General features: G+C 41.2%; 1 protein-coding gene across 4 annotated transcripts in view; it reads right to left on the bottom strand.

Moving 5' to 3' along the window:
- Positions 1 to 21,866, bottom strand: part of LOC125023405 (SAM and SH3 domain-containing protein 1-like) — a 50,824-nt gene that overhangs the window by 12,784 nt on the left and 16,174 nt on the right. For 3 of the 4 annotated variants that reach the window (XM_047610644.1, XM_047610642.1, XM_047610643.1), the window contains one exon: positions 830 to 958. In XM_047610644.1, coding sequence (XP_047466600.1) covers positions 830 to 958 — 129 coding nt within the window. Of the gene's footprint in view, positions 1 to 829; positions 959 to 4,309; positions 4,468 to 21,866 lie in introns of those variants that run through there. The other variant, XM_047610645.1, reaches the window with a different exon arrangement.

The following is a 21,866-nucleotide window of genomic DNA, read 5'->3' as shown; positions in this document are numbered from 1 at the left end:
CCTAAGATGTATAAAAACGAAGCATCATCTTTGAACGGGAAGTAGTAGTTTTTGGAAAAAACGTCATCCTCATATGTGGACACTGAGATTATTTCATTATTTAAATTATAATTAAGTCACCCAATATGTGACGAAATATAAAACTGAATACCTGAACATAGCTGAGCAGAGACAAAAAAATAAAGTCCCAACGTCCTCAAACGAGTACTGGTTAATTAGCGACGTTGTTGCTCGTTGCTATTGATAAAATATGTTACATTTATCAAACTAGAAACATTAATAAGAATAAATAAAGAATTTATTAAATTAAATAAAAATTTAAATTAAATTTCAACCATAAAATTCAATGATGTTTTCAGTGTTGTGCAGTTTTGTCCCGTGATCATCTGTGGAATGAATCATGTTTTTACAGCGGCTACCCTTTGCTACTACTACATGCCAGACTAAATCGTCCACTAATGAGGACAGCTGAGTTAAATGAAGCAGAATAAGCTGCGATAAAAACCTAAAACTTAATGTGGGGATTATAAGAAGTGGGTAATTCATCATGTAATGTGATAACTTGTGAGTTTTTGAGATACAGGAAGGCAGATTTTGTCATCTTTTGACAGAGCTAGTGAGAGTATTACACTAACCTATTCAGCCTCTGGCTAGGTAACTTCATACTGACTGGGCAACTATGAGTGACATCAATCTTCTCATCTGCCTCAAGAATCGTAAACATATTTCCCCACAAATTAAACAACACAGGAGCGGACACAATCTCAACGAGTGGACGCTGAGCCCGGCTCTTTACGAGAAAAGAAAAAACACTGATAAGAGCGTTTACCATCTCTGCGTCTTGCACTACTTTGCGTTTGCGTAGCTCCTCCATCCTTTCACACACGTCGCTGAGGGAGGTGCCGTAATACTGAGAGTACTCCTGAGCCAGGTCATCAAGGTTCCCCACCGAGCCATCCTGCAGGAGATAAAGAGTGAATCAAACACTGATGTGACCACAAACCAAACCGGCGGAGGGAAACGAAATCCCACAGAGGCCGAGCAAGATGCCAAACAGCAGGCAGACACTGTAAACCCTGACCACTGTCATGATAAGCCATTGTTTTTCGACTTTAGTACCGTCCCCAGCGACGCAAACAGGCAGGAAACACTGAGATAAAGCACCAGGAGAGTAAAAGCATCAGAGGCATCCAGCTGTGATATTGCCCCCGTCTTCACCAGCTCGCGGTCTTCCTGCCCGGTGACCCCCGCCACGTCCCCCGGTGCTCCTCAGACGTGACCCCCGGGCCAGAGGAGGCACCGTGTGACGCAGCTCGTTCGCTCACTCTGCTCTCAGAGTCGTCGGGAGTTGACTCGAGAGGCCCCGGCTCAGTCTACCGTAAATCACAAGAGATGCAGCCACTCGGTCAGATGAGCTTTTGTCCTGACACTGTCCTCCCGGACCCTTTTTTAGTTTCCTTCAATTGTAAAAACCTGAACGTTCTGTGCTTTTCGCAGTGTGGGGAGAATACAAATCATAGTCAAAACGCTGAGTTTTGAGATTTGGTGGCCTCTGGGACCAGAATCAACACATGTGGATGGTTTCCTTGTCAGGGGAATGACCACAGATTTATACTGAGGAGGGAACTGAGAGGGGAACCTCCTTGAGAGGGGAACTGTCAAAAATCTCAAACATTTGTATTAATTTGCAGCCGCTGCGTTGTATTTTTTAGTGCTACTTAGATTTGTTTAATATTAACACGTTGTAGCCTCTATAGTAGCTCCAGACCAAATACTTTCTACTCCTTCTTATTTGTGAATTTGGTTAAACCAGTAATGAGTCGTTTGATTTCGCCACTTGAGCCCAAGCTGTAAACATAAGTAATTACGGTTGTGTTTTTGTTCACCTGACAAACATAAATCAAATTCTTTGGAGCTGTGTTTTACTTTTTCGTCAGCTCTTTCGTCTCGTCAGCTGCTAAACGCTTCACCATTTTCACCGACCGGTTTCTAACTTTGTCTGTGTGGCGCCGGGTAGGAAACATACGGTGGCTTTAGAGGTTTTGAACACAGCCGAAATGAGGGTGTTGAAAATTAAACCAAACGCAAGTTTGTGGGGAGCAAAACCAAAACAGAAAGGTGACAGACGCTCTGAAGAGGTGAAGAGATGATGGGAACTGCAGAGCAACTCTTTGCGGTTTTAATGGTAAGAGCATGTAGTTCTTTGAAGAAGTCATGTGACCCAGAGTGGGCTACAACCGAGTAAAATGGAAAAAATATACCCATATGCTATAAAAACCATAAAATTATTACTAATAATTATTACTACAGGAGGGTCGCAAAATCTTTGGTTGATTAGACATTTTTATATGTTTTTTTTTTTTTTTTAATTTCCCCCACAAATTAAAATTTCTTTAAATACACATTAACGTGAATCCAACATATATATAGCTATAGCTGCTGATCCAATCACGTCAGATTCCCCGCAATCGGCCAAGAGAGCCTATTCAGTCCCCAGGTGAAATTAAAACTTGAATCTGTCGATGATTTTCTTTATCTGTCAGTTGTGTACAGCAGTCAGGTGTGTTTATGTTGACGACTGTTGCACGTGTTCGCATTCATATTTGAGTCTGCGTATTATTTGAATAACTTAATGTAATATAATGCATATTTATAAATAGAACTTGGTCGAGTCTAATGTAGAACCCATATTGTAGGTGGGAGGTCTCTACTTGGCCTGAAAAACACTGAAGACTCCTGATTTAATGCATCGCAGTGTGTTAAAACACTGGTTATACAGCGGTCATGTGAGAGTTACAGTTACAGAAACTCGAGGCACAACAACAAAACAAAGACACAAACAAACAGGGACGTTATCTAGCGGATACGTAACATTTCGACATGCAGAAAGACACTTAATTGTCCGGACGTTCGGACACGAGCCGTTCCAGTGACAGCCGCTATGTTCATAAATGGTTTCACGCGTTATTGTTGTTATGATGCTCCGCTCGGGCCGTACCCCGAAGGTATGCAAATGAGCCAACTGAAAACAGCCCGCTGCAGTGAAAAGTAATACTGTGGGCTCGCTTGTCTCGTGTCATGATAGACTGTGACTGGCTCAACTGTCCAGAAGAGAGGCCCATTCATTTGGTAAATGACATGCCCCCGGGTCGAAAATGGCCTGAAAATCTGGCTGCTTTTCATATAGTTAAGAAACAAGGCCGAGGCCGACCGAGGAGCCGTGCACTGTGCCTGGCTGCAGCAGCTCTTCTGCCTCCGACTGTTACAGATCCACATAAACAGCCTATTGTGACACAGCCACATGATATTGCAGAGCCCTGAGTGCTTATTAGACACGGTGTGTGTAAACATCCCGGTTACAGATGAGCATAAACGCAAGCTCCAGTGTGAGGGTGGAAAATTCTTACAAAACGAAGAGTTCTGTGAAAACTGCGTCTTCAAATGAGTGGTGTCGAAGCCAAAGCTACATCATGAGACATCAACCGCAGAGGGTTGAAAAGGAGAGTGCGGTGTCACATTTCTTAGTCGCTGATCATCTCACGGGCAGACAAAAGGTCCGTGTACCCCCGGGGCGCGGAGCGTCTAATGAATGTTTTTATAGCTCTTCTGTCTTGTTTCACCCATTTAGGCAACCAGGGCAGGGTCGCAAAGTATCAGGAAATAATTAGTTGGAAGCTGCTTTGAGTCGTGTTGTTTGCGGCGCTCGTTTCAGGTGTCAAAATCTAGAGGATAATGGGGTTTAGACAGGTATGAAAACAATACAAAGAATCATTTTCACTGAGTGACACCTTCTTTAATCTTTAAATATCCACTTGTAATGCATTTTTGACCTACACTAGATTCGTCGGAAACTATCTTCCAGAGTGTAACATCTGGACTGACGCGGCACAACAGCATTTTTGCCAAACAGGGCATTGTAAAAACGAAATATTCACATTTTTAGACCTAATTTTGTGTCTACTTTATAGCCGGATTTTCAAAAGGTACCGAAAGTGTATTTGGTAAATATGTGTCAATTCCAACAAACTAAAGTTTTAGCTCAACAGAGAATCTCCTGGAGTCATGAACATCACTGACTCTTCCTCGAAAGACTATTCTGATAAAACAGAGTGAACTTGTGTAAAGTCTAAATGAAAGTCTTCATTAAATGACAGCACAAACACTCAAAAGCAAAGAGAAACGTGAAGGATGCAAGTTGATCACGAAACAAGGCTACATAAAATGAAATTTCCCCCCCATTTAATCTACAGCGAGCTACCAGCTCTAACCATAGGACCGCATTCCAGCACAAACATAAAAATACACTCACCACAACCAGGCATGTGGCTGCCAACGACGTCTATCCAGCAGTCGCTCTTTTAGTTTGTGCCCCGGTTCTCTAAGTGAAAGCCTCCGTTTTCAAACTTAACTCAGTTTAGCGAGTGGAGCACAATACATCCTGAAGTGACGGGGAGGGGGGAGTTCAGCACGCATAAATTAGAGGGAGTCTGGTCGAGCAGAGGTTGAGTGGGGGGGGGGGTGGCTGCAACCACATATGACGCTGGTGCTGGGTGGGGCACTCTACTCACTCCAGCTGTGGCCCGCGGGGACTGGCTGACTCACATGTTCAAATAAACCACTACCTCTTAGTGTGTGAAAGTGTGCCTGCGTGTTTATGTCTGCAGTGGATTCAGAGAGTGGCGTGTGAGCGAAATGTCTCGACGAGGAGTGCTGTCGGTCAGTTGTCCCTCCCTCTGCTGATAGGGACAAAAGGAGTAGATTAGATATAACCGAATGCCAGCAACGAGGTGGGTTCCGCTTTAGCAGAGAGGCACAGATGAGAAGAATGCATTCAGTCCAGTTGTCCCTTTTCAATCTCCACTTACAGAAAAAAAATATAAATAAAAGATATTCTTACAAAGAAACAGGCCAGCGGTATGTAATCCAAATCAATGTCTGGATGAACAGACATTAGACCCTGAACCTCTTTTTGAACACTAAGCGTCAGCAGGTGGCAGCAAATAGTAACAAAACACCAACCTCTTTATGTGTCTCTTTCTTTACTAAAGTGTCCACACAAGAGGGCTGAAGGCAAAGGCAGTGTAGAAAACACAAGTAAATTGAAAACATTAGCGTGACTGGAAATCAAGCTAATCAAAAAAATTCCCGAAGAAGCAGCACTGATTTAGCATGTCCTCATATCTACAAATACATCATTTCACATCCGCAAGGCATTAAGTATCAGTGAGGTGACCTCATTTCCTTCTAGTATTAGTCAGTGAGATTAAGTGTAGAGGAATAACTCTTAGCATCTTTGTCTGACCCCAGTGCCAGTAATCTTTGCTATCTGACCAGTGACTCCAGAGCAGCAGGAGGTAACAATGCCATAGCGAGATCCGTGGCAGGGGGATGCAGATTACGCTGAGCTGCAGATGGACAGCGGAGATGTTGGAGGGGCTACGTTCAGGCGCGCGCGGCACCAAAAGGCCGAGGCGGCTCGTGCCAGAAAGGGCAGTTTTCTGCCTGGCTACACAGCGGCGGGCTGCTTCGCCACCTCGGTGCACCGGAGATTGACGCCGTTCCTCGCAGTCAGCCATCTCCTTTTCCATCCCTGTCAGGTCTCCTGACTTTGACTGTGCCAAGCTGGAGCACTCGACTGAGCTTTGATCCCAGAGGAGATCAGCCCATGTTCAAGAGAGCGAGAGACATGTCCATGTGTCTCAGTCTGGCTCTAAAGCAACGCCTGTCATCACATCAATCATTGTAGATCAAATGAACCAACATAAATTAAGCCTGTAAACAAAGTTTGTCTCTTGACATGAATATATTATGTTTTGAATTCATCTACAAAAGTCATTTAGATAGTTTTTCCTTTAACAAGCTATATGTAAGCGGCTCAACACATCTTCTTAAGACGACACACAATTTGATCATTGTATTTACTCTGCTCCATCTGTGGCCCACCAGCTCCGCATAAGAAGAAATTGTAAAAAGTGGGAGGCTGGACTTTAAGGTAAGAATTAAGTTAATATTAGTGATATACTTGGTTAATTATTGTATTAAATGAATAAGTAAAACAACTGGAGACTTAATGTAATTTGGAATTAGCAGAAGCAAGCGGCTTCAGAAGACTTTTTTATGTGAATCTAATGTTAGCAAGGTTAACAAATTTAATTCTGAGCTAAGTGTGCAAATGACTGTAATTTAAAGTAAGCAGAGATGCGTTAGCTGGTTAACACCGGTTATCCGTTAGCTAACACCGTTAGCGAGAGGTTTTAGCTGTATGTTGGCCATGCACTGATAAAAAATACGGTGTTTCATGTACTTAAAAAAGTAAGGCAACCTTTTGCATCATTAGTAGTCTTTGTTGGTACAACATTAATTCTTTAAGTAAAGTCAACCGTAAATTTAACAGCGTGTCTGGCTGGCAAATGATTCGTGGGGTTAGTGGGTATAGCTCAAAATGAAGAGCTTTTTCTGCACAGAAAAATATGAGTTTATAATATAACACTATAACAAGTTGGTATAAATAGTCCCAAATCAATCTTAATTCAACATAGAGGAGTGTCCAGTAAGCACAACTTAAAATGAATTCTGACTTAAATAAGTTATTGTACTAAAAATAAATAAATAAATAATGTAACAGTTTGCATGAACATTTTTGAGTAGAATTAAAGAATGCATTTTCCAACTGACTTAAAGAATCGACAAAACTTAAAGTGCTCAAATCAATTTACATGAAATGTATTATAACCAAGTAGCTTTGATGTGAATTGCTTCGTTTCCATGGGACCCCAAGGGCTTGGTCTAGATCGACAGCCCCTGGGACCCCTGAAGTGAAAAGGGGGAGAAGATCAGCGGAGAAGCTTAACCATTCATGTCTGAGTGGTTAAGTGGATTTTGACAAGTCCCAAATGAGGCTTTGATGAGGAGGATTGCAGCGCGACATGCATGCTCGCACAGATGCACAGACAGAGGCATAGATGATACCTGGTCTTTCTGTGCTGCATCACACAGTTCTGATCACACTTTTCATCCTACTTTTCACTGCTGACAGAGACCAGACCAGCTTCAGTGGATACGAAATATCTCATTCTCTAATACGGACTGAATGGAGCACTTTGAGCAGAATTTGTGCATCATCACTTTTGTTACATAACACAACACAAAAAAATGCAGATTAAGAAAAAAACTGCATTGTTGTCTTCTGGCACACAGCGATATATAAAGATCATGCCACCCAGGGAAAGCAGCCAGGGATCCAGATTGAAAAAAAAAAAGGACGCGAATGAAACGCCAAAGCAGATTAACAAAGTAGACAGGGGCCACAGACCAAACCCTTTGTCTACAGCCCTAAATCCGCCAAATCCGACTGGGATTTTTAACATTAGCTGGAAACACACAAGGCAGAATGAGACGCGGGAAACTATAGCCTCCAAAAAGCGCTCAGCTACAAAATGCAGCGTCTGGATTGTCACTATTTCTCGGTGCATGTTTAATTCAAAGATCAAATGGCGAATCATCGCCTTTAAATTTCCGTTAAATTACGCGGATGGAGATCCTGTGTGTATTAAATCCCCTCTGAATGGCAGAGTGTTTGCAGTCTGGGCCACATGTAGATTGTTCCCATTCCTTGGAGCATGTTTAATTCATTGCTGCTGAAAACAAATACAGAGACCTCCCCCGTTAATATTCAGCTCAATTCACACTTAGAAACGCCATGTGTATCCCTCATTTGTTAAAAGGCTCTGTGAATGGTTTTGGGTTTGTAGTGAAGCAGCCTGTGGATTGTTCATATTCCTTGGACCATGTTTAATTCAGAGGTGCTGAAATCTCTTCATCTGTTCCTCACCCCGGCGCTCGGGTAATTACCCTTGTGCGACTGCGCTGCGATCTCCTGAGACACAACTGCCGCCTCGCAACCTCTTGGGCTGAAACTCAGTGTGGCAGCTCCGCTCCACCCTCACAAGGCCACAACATCCACTGATCCTCTTGTGAGACACAGCACAGGAGTCAAGGGCAGCCGTCAATCATAAAATCTGCGATCACGGGGCCCCAGAATGAGGTCATTCTAGATGGTGTGGAAAAACAAGTGAATTGGCCCAATCAGTGAAGAAAATATCCTCCGGACATTTCTCTTTGGATTCCTTTGATGGGAAAGCACGCGTGGGACAAACACACTAGAGTGTTTTGTTGCTAATGTGACGACAAAGCTAACAATCGAGGCCTCTGACAGTCTTCAAACCACCAAAATAGAAGGCGAAGAGACAGCTGATGCGAAGACGCTTTTAAGAAGCCTGCTGTTGTGAGTCCATGGAGCTATTTCCAAGTGTTAGTCTTCTTAAAATAAATAATAAATGCACAATTACTAATGATATTTGGCATGCTGTTCCTAATAGTTTAGTAGCTTTAATGAGATCTACTTAGAGTGTGTTGAGTTTAATTAATTCATTTTTTCCCTTGGTGCAAGAGAGAGTAAGTCATAGTGCATTCATATAGTATGAGATAGTTATTTAAGAGTCTTTGGTACTTATTATTAAGATATTAGGATTCATTTATTGAGTATGATTGTTTGTATAAAACACCTCATCCCTGATGAGATGTGTGTTATTCACCCAGCTGGTCCAGAAGGTTTCTGGATACTTTGGATTTCAAATAAACTTTTTAATAGATTTGATCCTCATCCAGACCGAATGGTAGAAACAAGTTGCAACAAATTGGATTTTAACCCAGCTGTGACCCATGTTTCAGAGAAAGCAACGGACATCTGAACTACATCCTCTCAGGTCACGACCAACACCATCATCTTACTCTGCAAATTCCTAAGACGTTACAACGCTGCTCCCGACAACACTTTCTCTTGTCACGCCGTTAGAGGCAGCACTTCTGCTAGACCTGCCAGCTGGTTCCCTCCTCTGGGAGATCCGTTTCTTAGAACGGCATCTTCACACTGCGACGATGAACTTCAAACGCGCGGAGGAACGCCGTTTTCACCGGCTGCACATGGACCTTTTGACAACTGCAGAAATCCCAACAGAGATGCTGACAACGACTCCTGTCCAACCCGATTTGTCTCCTCAGACGCCTGGTCTCCTCCTCTGTCAGACCAAGGACATGCACCTTACAGCCACCGCATCCATTAATGGATGCTAACCGCAGCTAGCCAGCCGTGATCTGACATCATGAGAATTGCATGAGGATCTATAGTGAGCCTGGAAATCAGTTACAAAGTACTTTCTAGACAGGTCTCGCTGTCGGTGTTTGACATGTCTTCTGCGACAGATAAGATCCGTGATCTGCTCAATGAAGCTATTAAACCGTGATTTCTTGCCAACATGACATATGGTGGAAAACATCCTGCGGAGTCTGTATCAGATGAATTCTGCTGCTACTGAAAGCTTTTTTCTTTTCTTTTTTTTGGAAGAAGTATGGGATTTGGTCAAAGAAAATTTCGGCATGACACAATGCTTCAAACGTCAAAACACTGAGCTAGTCATTACATATGCAGTCACTGGACTCGATCTCTCCCTCAATGTCTGGCATAGCGATAGATGTTTTATAGGATTCTGACAGGCACATTGCACAAGCAAGTTATTATTATTTCTACTTGTTTTAGCCCTAAATATTCTGTAGATGCCAGTTCCTGGGGTGCACTGAGGACGAGCAGTCGCGTTGGAAAATATCATATTACCTTTAATATTACAAAATGCTTAAACTGCATTAAGTCAAGCATAAACACTCAGGAATAAAATATTGAAGAATTTTCATACATTATAAACCAGTTTCTCTCATCTTCACACATCACTTTAAGTGCTTCTTAATTGCATTACAAATTTACTAACATAGTCAACGACTAATATACTAGGAACGGATGACAGGCACCAGGATGTCAGAATACAGGACTAACATCTTGGGGACCATAATGGAAAGGGCAGATAAAATAAAGGATAACGGTCATTATACCGTGGTCTGGCTGCGCTGCTAACCAAATATTAATCACTGTGAGGAGAGCTATCACTAGACACATGTAAACTGCTGAGAACGGAGTTGGATCCATTTCCTTTTAGACCACATCATTGTGGAGGAGACCCTCTGACACCGTCTCAGAGGAATCTTAAGGTTCAGTGGCTCACAGATCGATTTCTTGATCCAAAATCTCGACCCATCAGTCAATGTGAGCTTTCTTAAGCCACCTCCTCCTCCTCCTCCTCCTCCCTGCTCCCAGGCTTTGCTCTTCTTATTCATAGCTTCCTTATCTTCTTTATTCCACTTGTCTCCCCTTTGATTGTCCTTATCCCTCTTCCTTGAGGCCTAATGTATTTTCTCTCATCTCTTTTTACTGTCATCACCCAGTCTTCTTGACACTCCGAATCCTCCATTTGCTTTATAATGCATGAAAAGAGACATTAAAGTGGAATTTTTCATACATCACATCCTCACGGATTCTAAATTAAGACCGGCTTTGGATGTTGAAGTGAAGTAGCAAAATATAATATTCAAATGTATTTTTTACATCAGATGAAAAAGAAAAAAAAACATCCACGACAATGTGAGGTTGAGAGGCAGGGAGCAGCTAGCAAGAAGAAATGGTAATTGCGGATGAAATCCACAATGATGGACAGCAGTCTTACAGATGGCCACAGATTGGACATTTGGACGTCGTAGATGGCATCAATGAACAATGTAAAATTATAATTTCAAGAGAATGAAGATGTACACTAGTTCACCTTCATATGCCTCTTAATAGCATAAATGTGAATAAAAATCACCTCATGTCCCCGTTAAAATCTTAATTAAATTTTTAAAAATAGCAGCTGATTATTTTCCTGTCTGTCGACGAACAGATCAATGATTGCGTCTCTGACCCTAACCCCTTCACAAATACTTCATCATCATCCCAAAAATGTCAAACAGTTTATAGTCTCTCAAAAATATCAGTAGCCAGTAAAATATAATCATGCATAATGCATCTTCCAGTGGTTTATTTTGTATGTAATGTTACTATCAGCTTGCAGACAAAGGCCTGGTTAAAATGCAGACACAGCCACGGCCCTCTGATCCTCTCGGCCACATTTGGCAGCGTAATTATGTGTGGAGAGAACTAAATGACCCTGGTGGTTGAGTCAGTTTGTTTACTACTGAAACTGGGTATGCACTGGTTGCAAGGGTTCAGATCCTGCTCGTAGGAGTACATATTATCTCCACAAAAACAGAAATAGCGCACATTCGGGAGTTTATTTTCTTTTTGGCATCAATAAGTTAGGAATCAGTGTCGACAAGTATATTATGTCTTTGTATTTTTGTGTAAACACTAAACTGATGAATTCTACGGGATGTTCACCTGCCAACTTGGGCTTGGGCGTAGGTCACAAGGTTCATTTCCATTCGGTCCGTCCATCCTGCAGGGCCCGGCACATACAATACCTGTCGCAGAGCTTCCTGTCATTCCTCACAAAAATGCACATTCTGCATTTTTCTTCGCAGCTTCCGTCCCACTGCTTTCACCACAACACCCGCATCCTTTAGAGGCAGAGGTTAGAATAAAACCAGCAGCCAACATTTGTAGATTTTTCATGCACAAGGTGAGAAATAGCTCGAGGTTAAAATGTTGCTGTACACTTAGGGCTGGGCGGTGTGACCAAAAATGTATATCACAGTATTTTTCAAAATTCTGACGTTATCAGTGTATTTTTTATTTTTTCATGCATAATAACGTGTTCACAACATTTTCTACTGGTTGAGAGAGGAAGTAATGCAGTAGACTGACTAAGGACTGCTTTACTGTGATGAGTAAATTTGTTCCCAAACACATATTTAAGCATGTCTGTAATGTCAAGAGCAATGCAACTGGCTACCGTAATAACTGTAGCATGCGCGCAACATTTTTTATTTTTTTTTTTATTCATAAAAAGCTAAAACTGGGGACATTTTTGGGGACAGCTTTAGCCAGGGGACAGGTAATCCAAAATGGGGACTGTCAACAAATAAATGACATGGTACCTTGACACAAGTCCTCTCATTCTGTATGTTAATTTTTCTGACCTTTCCACCTTCACCATGTCTCGCACCATGTGTGTTTAGAAGGGCTACGTTGAAAATGGTTCAGTCTAAAACAGCGTCTCACGGCGCAATATTCCAAACACTATGTAATCAAATACACCAGTATGCTGGCATATTAAAAATTCATGTTATAACAACAAAAAAAATAAAAATACCAGTATTCGGTATGAACCAGAATATGGCCCAGCCCTACCAGAGTGTGCTTCAAGGGCAGAGTGTGGCTGCAAGACCAATGCTGTGATTACAAAAATCACCTTAATGTTCCCTGTCTTTGAGAAAAATCTTCTCCGCCGGGTTAGAAACATCCAATGTAGCAGTCTGGGTTTTCTATTAACGTGGAGCCTAGCTGGCCACATTTTATTTCCTTGTCTTTCTTCCAGTCATTCATCCATTTAATTTCAGTTCAGCAGACGAGGCTGTGTGGAAGGACTGGCTAATTATTGGTTTGACTCAAGCCAAAGCAGGGAGGGAAGCCAGAAAAACAAGCCAGAACATCTCAGTGGCTCCAGTTAGGACAGACACAACCGACTGGAGCTTTCACAGGTATGAAGGAGCATCTGCTTATGTGGCACACCGTCAATGTTGCAAATCAAATCAAATTAGCATTACTGGCCATGTGTACACACTCGCTTGCCAAAACATTAACTACGCTAATGAAAAGAGTCCTGCGCGAAATATTAGCTCCATGAAAATCCTGGTATTCAGAATATGTTTGAGCTGTTGATTCAACTGTGCTTTCATTTTGGAGGCTGTGGTTTGTAGTATTAAAGCGTGTTGTGTTGTTTTGATTATTTGGACAATTGTAGTCAGTGGGCTAAATAACAGAAATGCTTTTGTGAATAATCGACACGGTTTTAACAGCGCCACAAACTTGAAGTTGAAACACTACCTTTCTTCCTGAACATGGTAACAGTCATGAAGGAGGATTTAGTGCAGGTTGTATTATAACGTATTTATTTCCACTTACGTACCTAATAAACTGCCAAGTGTATACATACAAGGAATATGTTGTCTGGATTTAACCCATCAGTGTGAAGACGCTTGGGGCAGTGGGCAGCCATTAAAAGGGCCCGTGGGGGCAGTTTAGGGGAGTTGTTGGCTCAAAGCCTGTGAGCCATGGACACAGAAGGGATTCAAACTGCTAACCTTACAATCCCAAAGCTGCTTTTCAAACCAAGGCTTTAATTAGATTAGATACATTAGATTAGATTTAACTTTGTTGTCAGTACACATGTGCAGGTACAGAGCAATGAGGAATGCAGTAACTGCATGTAGCATAAATAGTGTGGTATATAAGCGGTTGTTGTTTTAATAGCGTATGGACAATATTTACGGATGAAAACCTGTGTACAGACCAATGAGCAAGAAATACACAATGATTGATGGAGAAACTATGAACATATACAGATGGATTTGTGCTTTAAATGTTAGGAGACTATAAACAGGAACTATAACATTGGGCAGATGATAAATTAGGTCATACAAAATACAGAAGAAGTGAGCATTAAACAGCGCATAAATAATAAGCTACCTAATCTTAAAAAACTAGTGTAATATTTGGTACTATGTGTAAACTGAACTGTGTTACTTTAGACAGGCTGGATTTGGCACATCTAGGAGTTCATTTTTACCAATCTCTCATTATACTCAATGGGAGGTTGAAGATTTAGAAGAACACAGATGTTTGTTAGAGATTCATTTAACTTATTAACGCGTTGTCACTGTATTGCTGTACAATAACTACATGTACGTGATGAAGGAGTGATTGCAACTACTGCAGGACAAAAACTGATTTAAAATAATCTGCAATGCACTGTATTGTTTCCAGAGAGGTAACACAGAAAGGCACCATGATTCCAAGCACCCATTGTAAAAAACAAAGGCTTCAAAGGTATGACAAAGACTTGACTCATGTCTGTGGAGCCACAGTGGATATTCACAATTCTTTGAAATCTGGCAAGCATGTGTGACACTGACACAGATGCCAGATGTTCCCAGAAGTCAGCTTTGCTGGCAAATAACTCACAGCGCACATCGTCCACTGGGCATCATTAGCTCATACACCGAAGGTGAGTGCCACAGATGGTGTTCAGATGTCAACATCAAGGTTATGCAGAGTGTAACCAATTGCATCAGTTGAACGGCCATTGATCGTCTCAAAGGGAATAGAGAATCTGTGCTCAGTCACATCCACACCGTACCTGATTTAAGACGGACGGCCAGCTGACGCTGCTAGAACAGCAGCTTGAGTGTATACCGATGCAAAAGTGACCTAATTGTGAAGAAAATTGAACGAGCACATACACTTGAACAATTCCGCTTAGTGGCAAATGTCCAAAAGTTTTGCTTTAGGGAAATCTGGCTAAAGCAAGACACATTAAGGTGCGGTCTGATGATTAGCAGCTGGAACTTTCACAATATGACTGCACACTCAGGTGTTTGGAGACACGCTAGCGGATAAGAGGGACAACAAACACCTGAATAAACACTGATCTTATCAAGTCGGCACAGTAAGCGAGTCTTTAAATCAGCAGTGCCAGTGTCACAGATTCCGGCAGGATCAATAAAGTCATTAGGGAAGCTGGACAAAACCTGGGGATGATGAGTCACTGAGGAGCAGGAAGTCAATGAACAAACTACTCCATCACGGACAAGCCATCCCACTTTTTTCAGGACACAATACAGAAAAAGCAAAGCAGTTTTTTTAACAGACTTTTTCGAATTTAAGGAAAAAGGTGAGCACAATGTTGCTATGACCCATGTGTGTAGTTTTTAATCAAACATATGTTTTGTACAAATTATTATAATTATTATTATATTTTTTGTTGATTGCTGCATTAACATAACCCTTTTTTTCTCAGGGGCTCAACAAACTATAAGAAACAACACAAATCTAGCGAAAAACAAATTTTGTTAAGTATTTTTTGTCTACAAAAAAACACGCTCAATTTGTGATAAACCCGACCTTTATGACGGCAATGTTCCATTTATGGTCCTGTTGTACTGTATTGTGTCGTACTGTGTCCTTTCAGTGGGGTTTCAGCTCTGTTGTAGATTGTTTTTGACTTGTGTCGATAAAAAAAAAGCAACATTTTTACGTCAGGACGGACAGCAAACACACACTGATTTTGTTTGGGAAGGGAAAAAAAAAAGCTCCCCCCAGGAAGTTATCAAATGTCAGCACAGATCTATTGAAGTCCTTCAGGTGCAATCACGTGGAAAAGGGAACAAGAAGAGGTTTTTCTGAACACGCTGCTGGATGGCGTTATCAACACTGAGTTAGAACAGCGACGATCTGCAGACTGTAAATCATACGTGTGGTTAATTTGAAGTGCAGAGGGGCTACTTCAGCTCCCCCAATGTTGAAAAGATGCAAATAATCGTAAGAGCGAAGACATTTCGTGTGATAGGAGTATGAAACGCACAGGGAGACTAATCATAAAAGTATGATTTTATAGAGCTAATGAGATAATAGATGAGCGCAGTCACGTTTCTCACACAGTCTTTATTGGCCACTGCAAAGGCCATTACATGATTAATGTCTAATACTGCACTGGCTTCAGACAAAACTGCTGGAATAATGGATATAGTGCATCAGACATGGCTATAACCTTGACTAAGACTAGGCAGCAGAGGGAATCTCTATATATGTGGTTATTTTGTCCACAGTAAGCACTTAAGACTCTGAACCATATCTATACTTTAAATAAATACATTTTCACTTTGCCCACAGGAATTAAGCTATGTGCATGGTTTACCTGAATTGAAAATGTTATATTTAGACAACAGCTTAAATTTTAATTCGAATCCAATGTAGAAAGCTATAAAAGCCAATAAGCTACATCTTACTTCATGAATTAACATCCATGGTTGAGCCTGTGTGTGTCTGTGTGTGTCTCATGTCATCCATGTAAAATGTCTTGAACTTTGAATCAATTTTTCTGCAAGGGCGACTCTGGAGAAGAACTTAAAAAAGCTCAAAGCTAAATGTCAATAGCTCTGAGCGCTCCCTTGTTTATTCCACTGCAAATTCATTTTTTACGAGCTGATTCGCGGGGTTTATTTTGGATCGGTTTCATTAAGACGGGCTACGAAGATTAAAAGTTCAAAATGTCAAACTTTTAACAAGGAGACAGTGTCATAAATATCCCCACTCAGCCGAGTAATACGGTGAGACACTTAAGCACATTAAAATGAAACATGAAAGCGTGATAAATATTCAACACGGTGGATTTGAGCGGCAGACAGACGCAGCCTTCCTGCAGGCAAACAGGGCGCAAAACAAGACTTTCTTCCAGGAATCACTGCAAAGTCCTGTCATGCAATGCCTTTGAGGGATGCTATTCAACAGCATAACAATAGGAATTTCTGAAGCGCCAGGTTATACAATAACCGAGATGCTGTCAAAACCAGAAATTTAAACACAGTAATGTTTTAACCTGACATGTTCGTTCAACGTTGCTCAAAGAGCAGACGTTTAGGAATGTTTAATAAATAAAAGTACAAAATCATTTAAATTGACAGCTCTCCAAATACATATAAAGTAGTTGGCAACAATAAATCAGTAAAAAATGAGAAGCAGTTCTCATAACACATACAGAAGCATCCTGTTCTCAGTAGAGCTCACTAGAGCCACTTTTTGACTGGCTGCAGTAACACACTTTGAAAACAATGATGTTGGACCTCTCAATAAGACATCAATAAGAAAGTGTTGAAAAATATATATAATATGGGACCTTTAACGGAGTCAGGCGCTTCCAGATGATGTCACGTATTATTTAACCTTAACGGATAAAATTTCTTAAATCGTTTTGCTCCTATTATACAAATTAATGGATTGGACTCAAATTATTTTGTCATTTTATTATGTTTGTCCGAGCCAAATGGAGCTGACCGTAGCCGCACATCTAGCTGACATCATCTTGAAGCGCCAGATACTCCCAGAGCTCATTTTGCAGCCCAAGCAGGTTCGTTACTGACACTGGCCCTGCAGCTAGAACCCGTTTAGCTGCTGCACCAACAAACTGTGCGAAGGTGTCATTTATTTTTACACATGTTTAATGTTATGATATTTAACTGTCAAATAGAGTACAGTACAGAATGTTCACATCCAAACCATGTCACCGTCCACACCACAATCTTTCCACTGAACTTAAAATGTAAATGCCAACAAAACCTTGGCATCGGCCGCGACAGTGACACAGCAACCATGTGACATTTAAGGAGCTTTCTGCAAGACGTAAACTGTCTTGTTGGATGATAGTCGAGAAAAGATAAGCAGCGGGTCAAAATTCAAGACCTTAATGAGTCAGGTCCGTTTTGCCAAATGCATTATTTTAATATTCATTAGGTGGATGGCTGGAGGAACTAGAAGTAGTGAATCACCTCAGCTACGATCCACCAGATATGGGGCCAGAGGTCCTGGTGCTTCTTCACTGCCCTCATTGTGCCATATGGATTTTTTTTTAATCTTGTCTGTGCAAGTCCTAGTAAAAGCCAAGCACGCACCAACACATATGCCAGATTCTGGAAGCTGCTACTGTAAAGGTGAACGTCAGGCTTCAGCGTCTACCACAGCTGTCACGTCAGGGTGGACGGTTGTGGGAGCCTGCAGCAGAGTGGGCCGCAAGACGTCCTGGGGTTAGTCATGAAAAACTAATAACTAATGGGAATTCTGTCGGTCTGCCAAAAAGGCTGTAGAAGGTACAAACCCACGTGGTGTCAATGAGCTGATGACTACGTAAAACGCAGCACTAAAACAGGAGTTGAATAGCAGAGGTAGTTGTGAACAATACAACGTGATTTAAAACTTCAACAAAATAGAAGTCGGAGACTTAGAACTGAAACTCCACCGTATTAAGGTAATATATAGGCAAAGCATTACTGACCTAGATAGCTTCATGATCTCAATTACTTCTCTCAGGGCTTATTCAAATCCCTCTGTACCTTTCCGTCAATACCAGGTTAGGCAGAGGTTAGTATGGATTTAACCTCCTTTAATAGTATTGGTTTTGATATCATACCTAAAAGAGTTTCCATTTTTTTTGTCATCTCAGAATACAATAAATACTTTTCACAGAGAGGCCTGTGGATGATTCTATGTAACTGGGGTATTACTTTTACTGTTTCTTTACTGAAAACATCATCTGCCACCTCCATTGTGTTGAGATGAGCTCCACCAATATTCTTCAGTACTTCATGATGCTGCACTGACATGGTGATGCACTCAAACGCCCTATCCACCAGAGCATAAAGGAAGACAGATATGGTACATGAGTAGGAACGCTGCTCATCCCCGGGTTATATGACATTATCAGACTACACATCAAGGTCAGTCACTTCAATTGCGGTCCAGTCTCTCCGCCACATACTGTATACCCGATGACATATGGGTGCACACACTTTCTAATATGCACTGGACTGAAGAGGACATTCTCTGCAGATCTCAAGAACAAAGCTTTTCCAACCAAAATAGGCACAAAACCCGTTGTAAGCATATAGGGGCATTATATAGTGTTTGAATGTACCAATACCAAACTCTTTGTACTATGGTATTCCAGAAATTTCCATTAAAAATTATGTATATTTGGTAAATGAAAAATGCTGAGTTGTGAAGTAAAGTCAGAATAGACTTATTCACAGTTTGTAAACAGTGTGACGTTTTTTGAGGGGCGGGGCTTAGCTGGAGGCAAAACATTTCTAACAATACAGCCTGTAAACGCCTGTTACCATATTACAACGGACTGATGGACTACACTCACTGACCCCTACACTCTCACTCACTGGATGGATGATTTGACCAAAGGAGGACACAGGGGGGAGGTAGTCTGGTCTGTCTTTATAGCGGTTACCATTAGCATTAACATGTATCAAGAATCCTCCAAATAACGAGTCCCAATTTATTCTGACTCATAATGTTATTAATCTGATCTTAATCCTAATATCAGCAAACAGAGAGTTGTTACTGATTGTCTCACTCTAATCCTTTCTTTTAATTGTGTTCAGTCTAAGTTCTCTACAACTGGCAGTGGCTGGTACACGAACTTCAAGTTAGCGTTTTGGTATTTTCGGTTTTGGCTCCCAAAAATACAGCAAGATGACATTTTCCCAGTTCACAGTGGCAGTGTTCGCCTCAAGCTTGCCTCTGTTTTGCCTCCAGCTAACACTGTGATGTCACAGTGACGTAGGCCATGAAGAGGCCTATTAATCTGGCGCCTCATTTTAATGCCCACAAATAACCTTGGGAGGTAATATGGAGTTGATTATTGAGAATGTTGAATTGTAAACATATAATCAGTGTTTATCTGTGAGCCAGCTGTGACAGCATCACTATTGCACTGGGATGTGTTATCACGAAAGCCAGTGGGGATGGAGATGAGCTTTAAATGTGAGTTATAAACCACAGGTGTGTGTGTCTCCTCTAAGGATATGAATGATGAATTAATAATAAAAATGCAGAGAAATACAATTTCACAAGCAAAATGCAGATTACAAATAGCTTTCACCGCTGTACAATTATTCCAAATACAGAAAGTGTCCAATTGAATAAAGTGAAAAATCACTCTTCTTTGGTTTTGTCTGTTTGTTGGTTGTGTAACAAACTAACTCTGCACGCATGTGGAAAATCACATCCAAATGTGACTAAACATCTGGGAATGTGGCTTGGCCCTTACCAACAACCAGATGAGTAATTAAAATAGCTGTTCATCCTATCGATGATGTATTTCATTAATATAAGAGGTCATGATCAGCAGCTATTGCCACACACGGACAATCACTGAGGTTTAACAAAGCCTAGATAAATATTACACATGAATGAAGGAATGTTGACCCTTATTTCTGACCTGCTTTTTCTATGCGTAACATCATAACAATGGGCAAACAAAAGATTTTTCAGCACATACAGAAATCTGAGCTACAATTAGACAAATTGAATGGGATTGATATAAATGCTCCACAGGGAATTCCCCAATCAAATGGTAATTGACTGAACCGAGCCAATTAATCCAACTTGTGCTTGAATAATGCTGCCGTTTCCAACTGGAACACATGAGGAGTTTAATCAGAGACCCAATGTGAAACCTACCAACATCTACAGTATTTAAATACATACTATTTCATATGCAGACAAGGCAACTTTTATCAACTGATCTCTGGTAGCGTAAATAATGAGCTGCAGAGATAGAAGCCGTATAATATCACGGCGTTGGCAGCGGAGAACGGGGATTTACACAAGCTGCCATGTTTGGCCCGCTTGAGTGCTAAGCAGTGTGGGTTGATTCTACTGTAATACATCTCATTTAACGTTTCACTAAGCCACTTGGCACGAACGTGAGGGGATGTTTATAACATTCATCCCCCCTCCTCCTTTTATTAAAACAAAACACCAACTTATAACCTCAGTGGAATTTGGGGAATCAACACACAATGTCACACTAAGTGAATAGCTGGACCCAAACATAGAACTGAGGCGATGCAGATGACAAGAGCTTCGACACTACACATAGTATTCAGAGGTTTAGCACAGTAGTCTTAACGTGAGGCATTTCTGCAGTTTTAATTGCATGTGGTGGCATCTAGTGATTCTATATTAAAGTACTATGGTCTCCCTGAGTATGCATTATAGTGGATATTATGATCTTGGTCTGGGATAAGATGTAATAGGCTCTGGTCTGGTCTGGTCTGGTCTGGTCTGGATTGGTAATCGTTAAGGATAGTCTGAATTACAAACCAGAATATTGTCCAAAAATAGCGTTCATACGTATCAGTAGCCGCAGTTCCGATACAGTTTTTTGCAAAACAAAATCTATATTTTTGAAATTTCGCTAAAGTACAATTGTGGTTTGTGTGTGCTTCAATTGAAAGGTGTTTTGCGAATGAGCTGTAACTTTCGTAAAGTTTCCTGAATTATTCAATAAGGAAGATGGACTTCAAATGAACTGGTGACATGACCCCCTGCATCATCTCCAGTGACGCTGGTGAAATTATGAGTGGACGATACTGGGAATTTTAAAACAATTATAAACTGAAATTTTATAATTCCTGTTTTACTTTTTTAATGCAACCTGCTCAGAGAGAAAAGAGGGAAATGTTGGCTCATTCATTTCCCACCAAAGAAGTGGGTCTGCATCCCGTGTAATTGTCTTCTCTTCCGAGTACCGGCGCATTTCAATAACAGCGTCAGTGACAGCTGTGATGCTGCTGTGATGCTGCTGTGGTGCCAGGATTTGAGTGTCAAACTGTGTCCACATCCCACCTTTTTCTACAGGTGAGTATGGAGAAGCTCCTGACGCACGAGAGCCTAAAACACAGCAACTGAGTGTGCAGTCACTCATATAAACAACCTGAAGTCATGATTCAAAGTCTGACACCATTTACAGATGAACATGTTTCTTGTGTTTAACGGAACCGAAAGAATTATTGGAAAAACCTTCCTTGTAAAAGTAGTTAATTATTAACTAACCATTATATTCTCGTATGCACATGAAGTGGAGGATTAGTGGAAGATTAAAGAGTGAGCATATAAACAGATATAAATATAAACTCTCTCACTAAGACTTTGTGATAAACAGTTTCGCAATAAACAGTAGAATGTAAGCAGTTGAGAAAGGCTCTATGAAATCCCTCAACAGTCGACGCCTACACGATCAGGGAGGGACAATGGAGATATGAAACCGACGTCAATTTTGACAGCTCTCAAAGGGGGAAAGCGATCAAAGCCCTCAGAGCCAAAGTGCACCAGTGTACTGTAGGGATATAAAAAGTCACGATCAATATTTCACAACTGGCATTCCTTCTTATGTGGGTATGCACAGAGCACAGCAATT

Source organism: Mugil cephalus, chromosome 17 (genome assembly GCF_022458985.1).
Source record: "Mugil cephalus isolate CIBA_MC_2020 chromosome 17, CIBA_Mcephalus_1.1, whole genome shotgun sequence".
NCBI classification, from domain to species: Eukaryota; Metazoa; Chordata; class Actinopteri; order Mugiliformes; family Mugilidae; genus Mugil; species Mugil cephalus.
The sequence above is the reverse complement of the archived record's forward strand: the minus strand, read 5'-3'. Positions and strand labels throughout refer to the sequence as shown.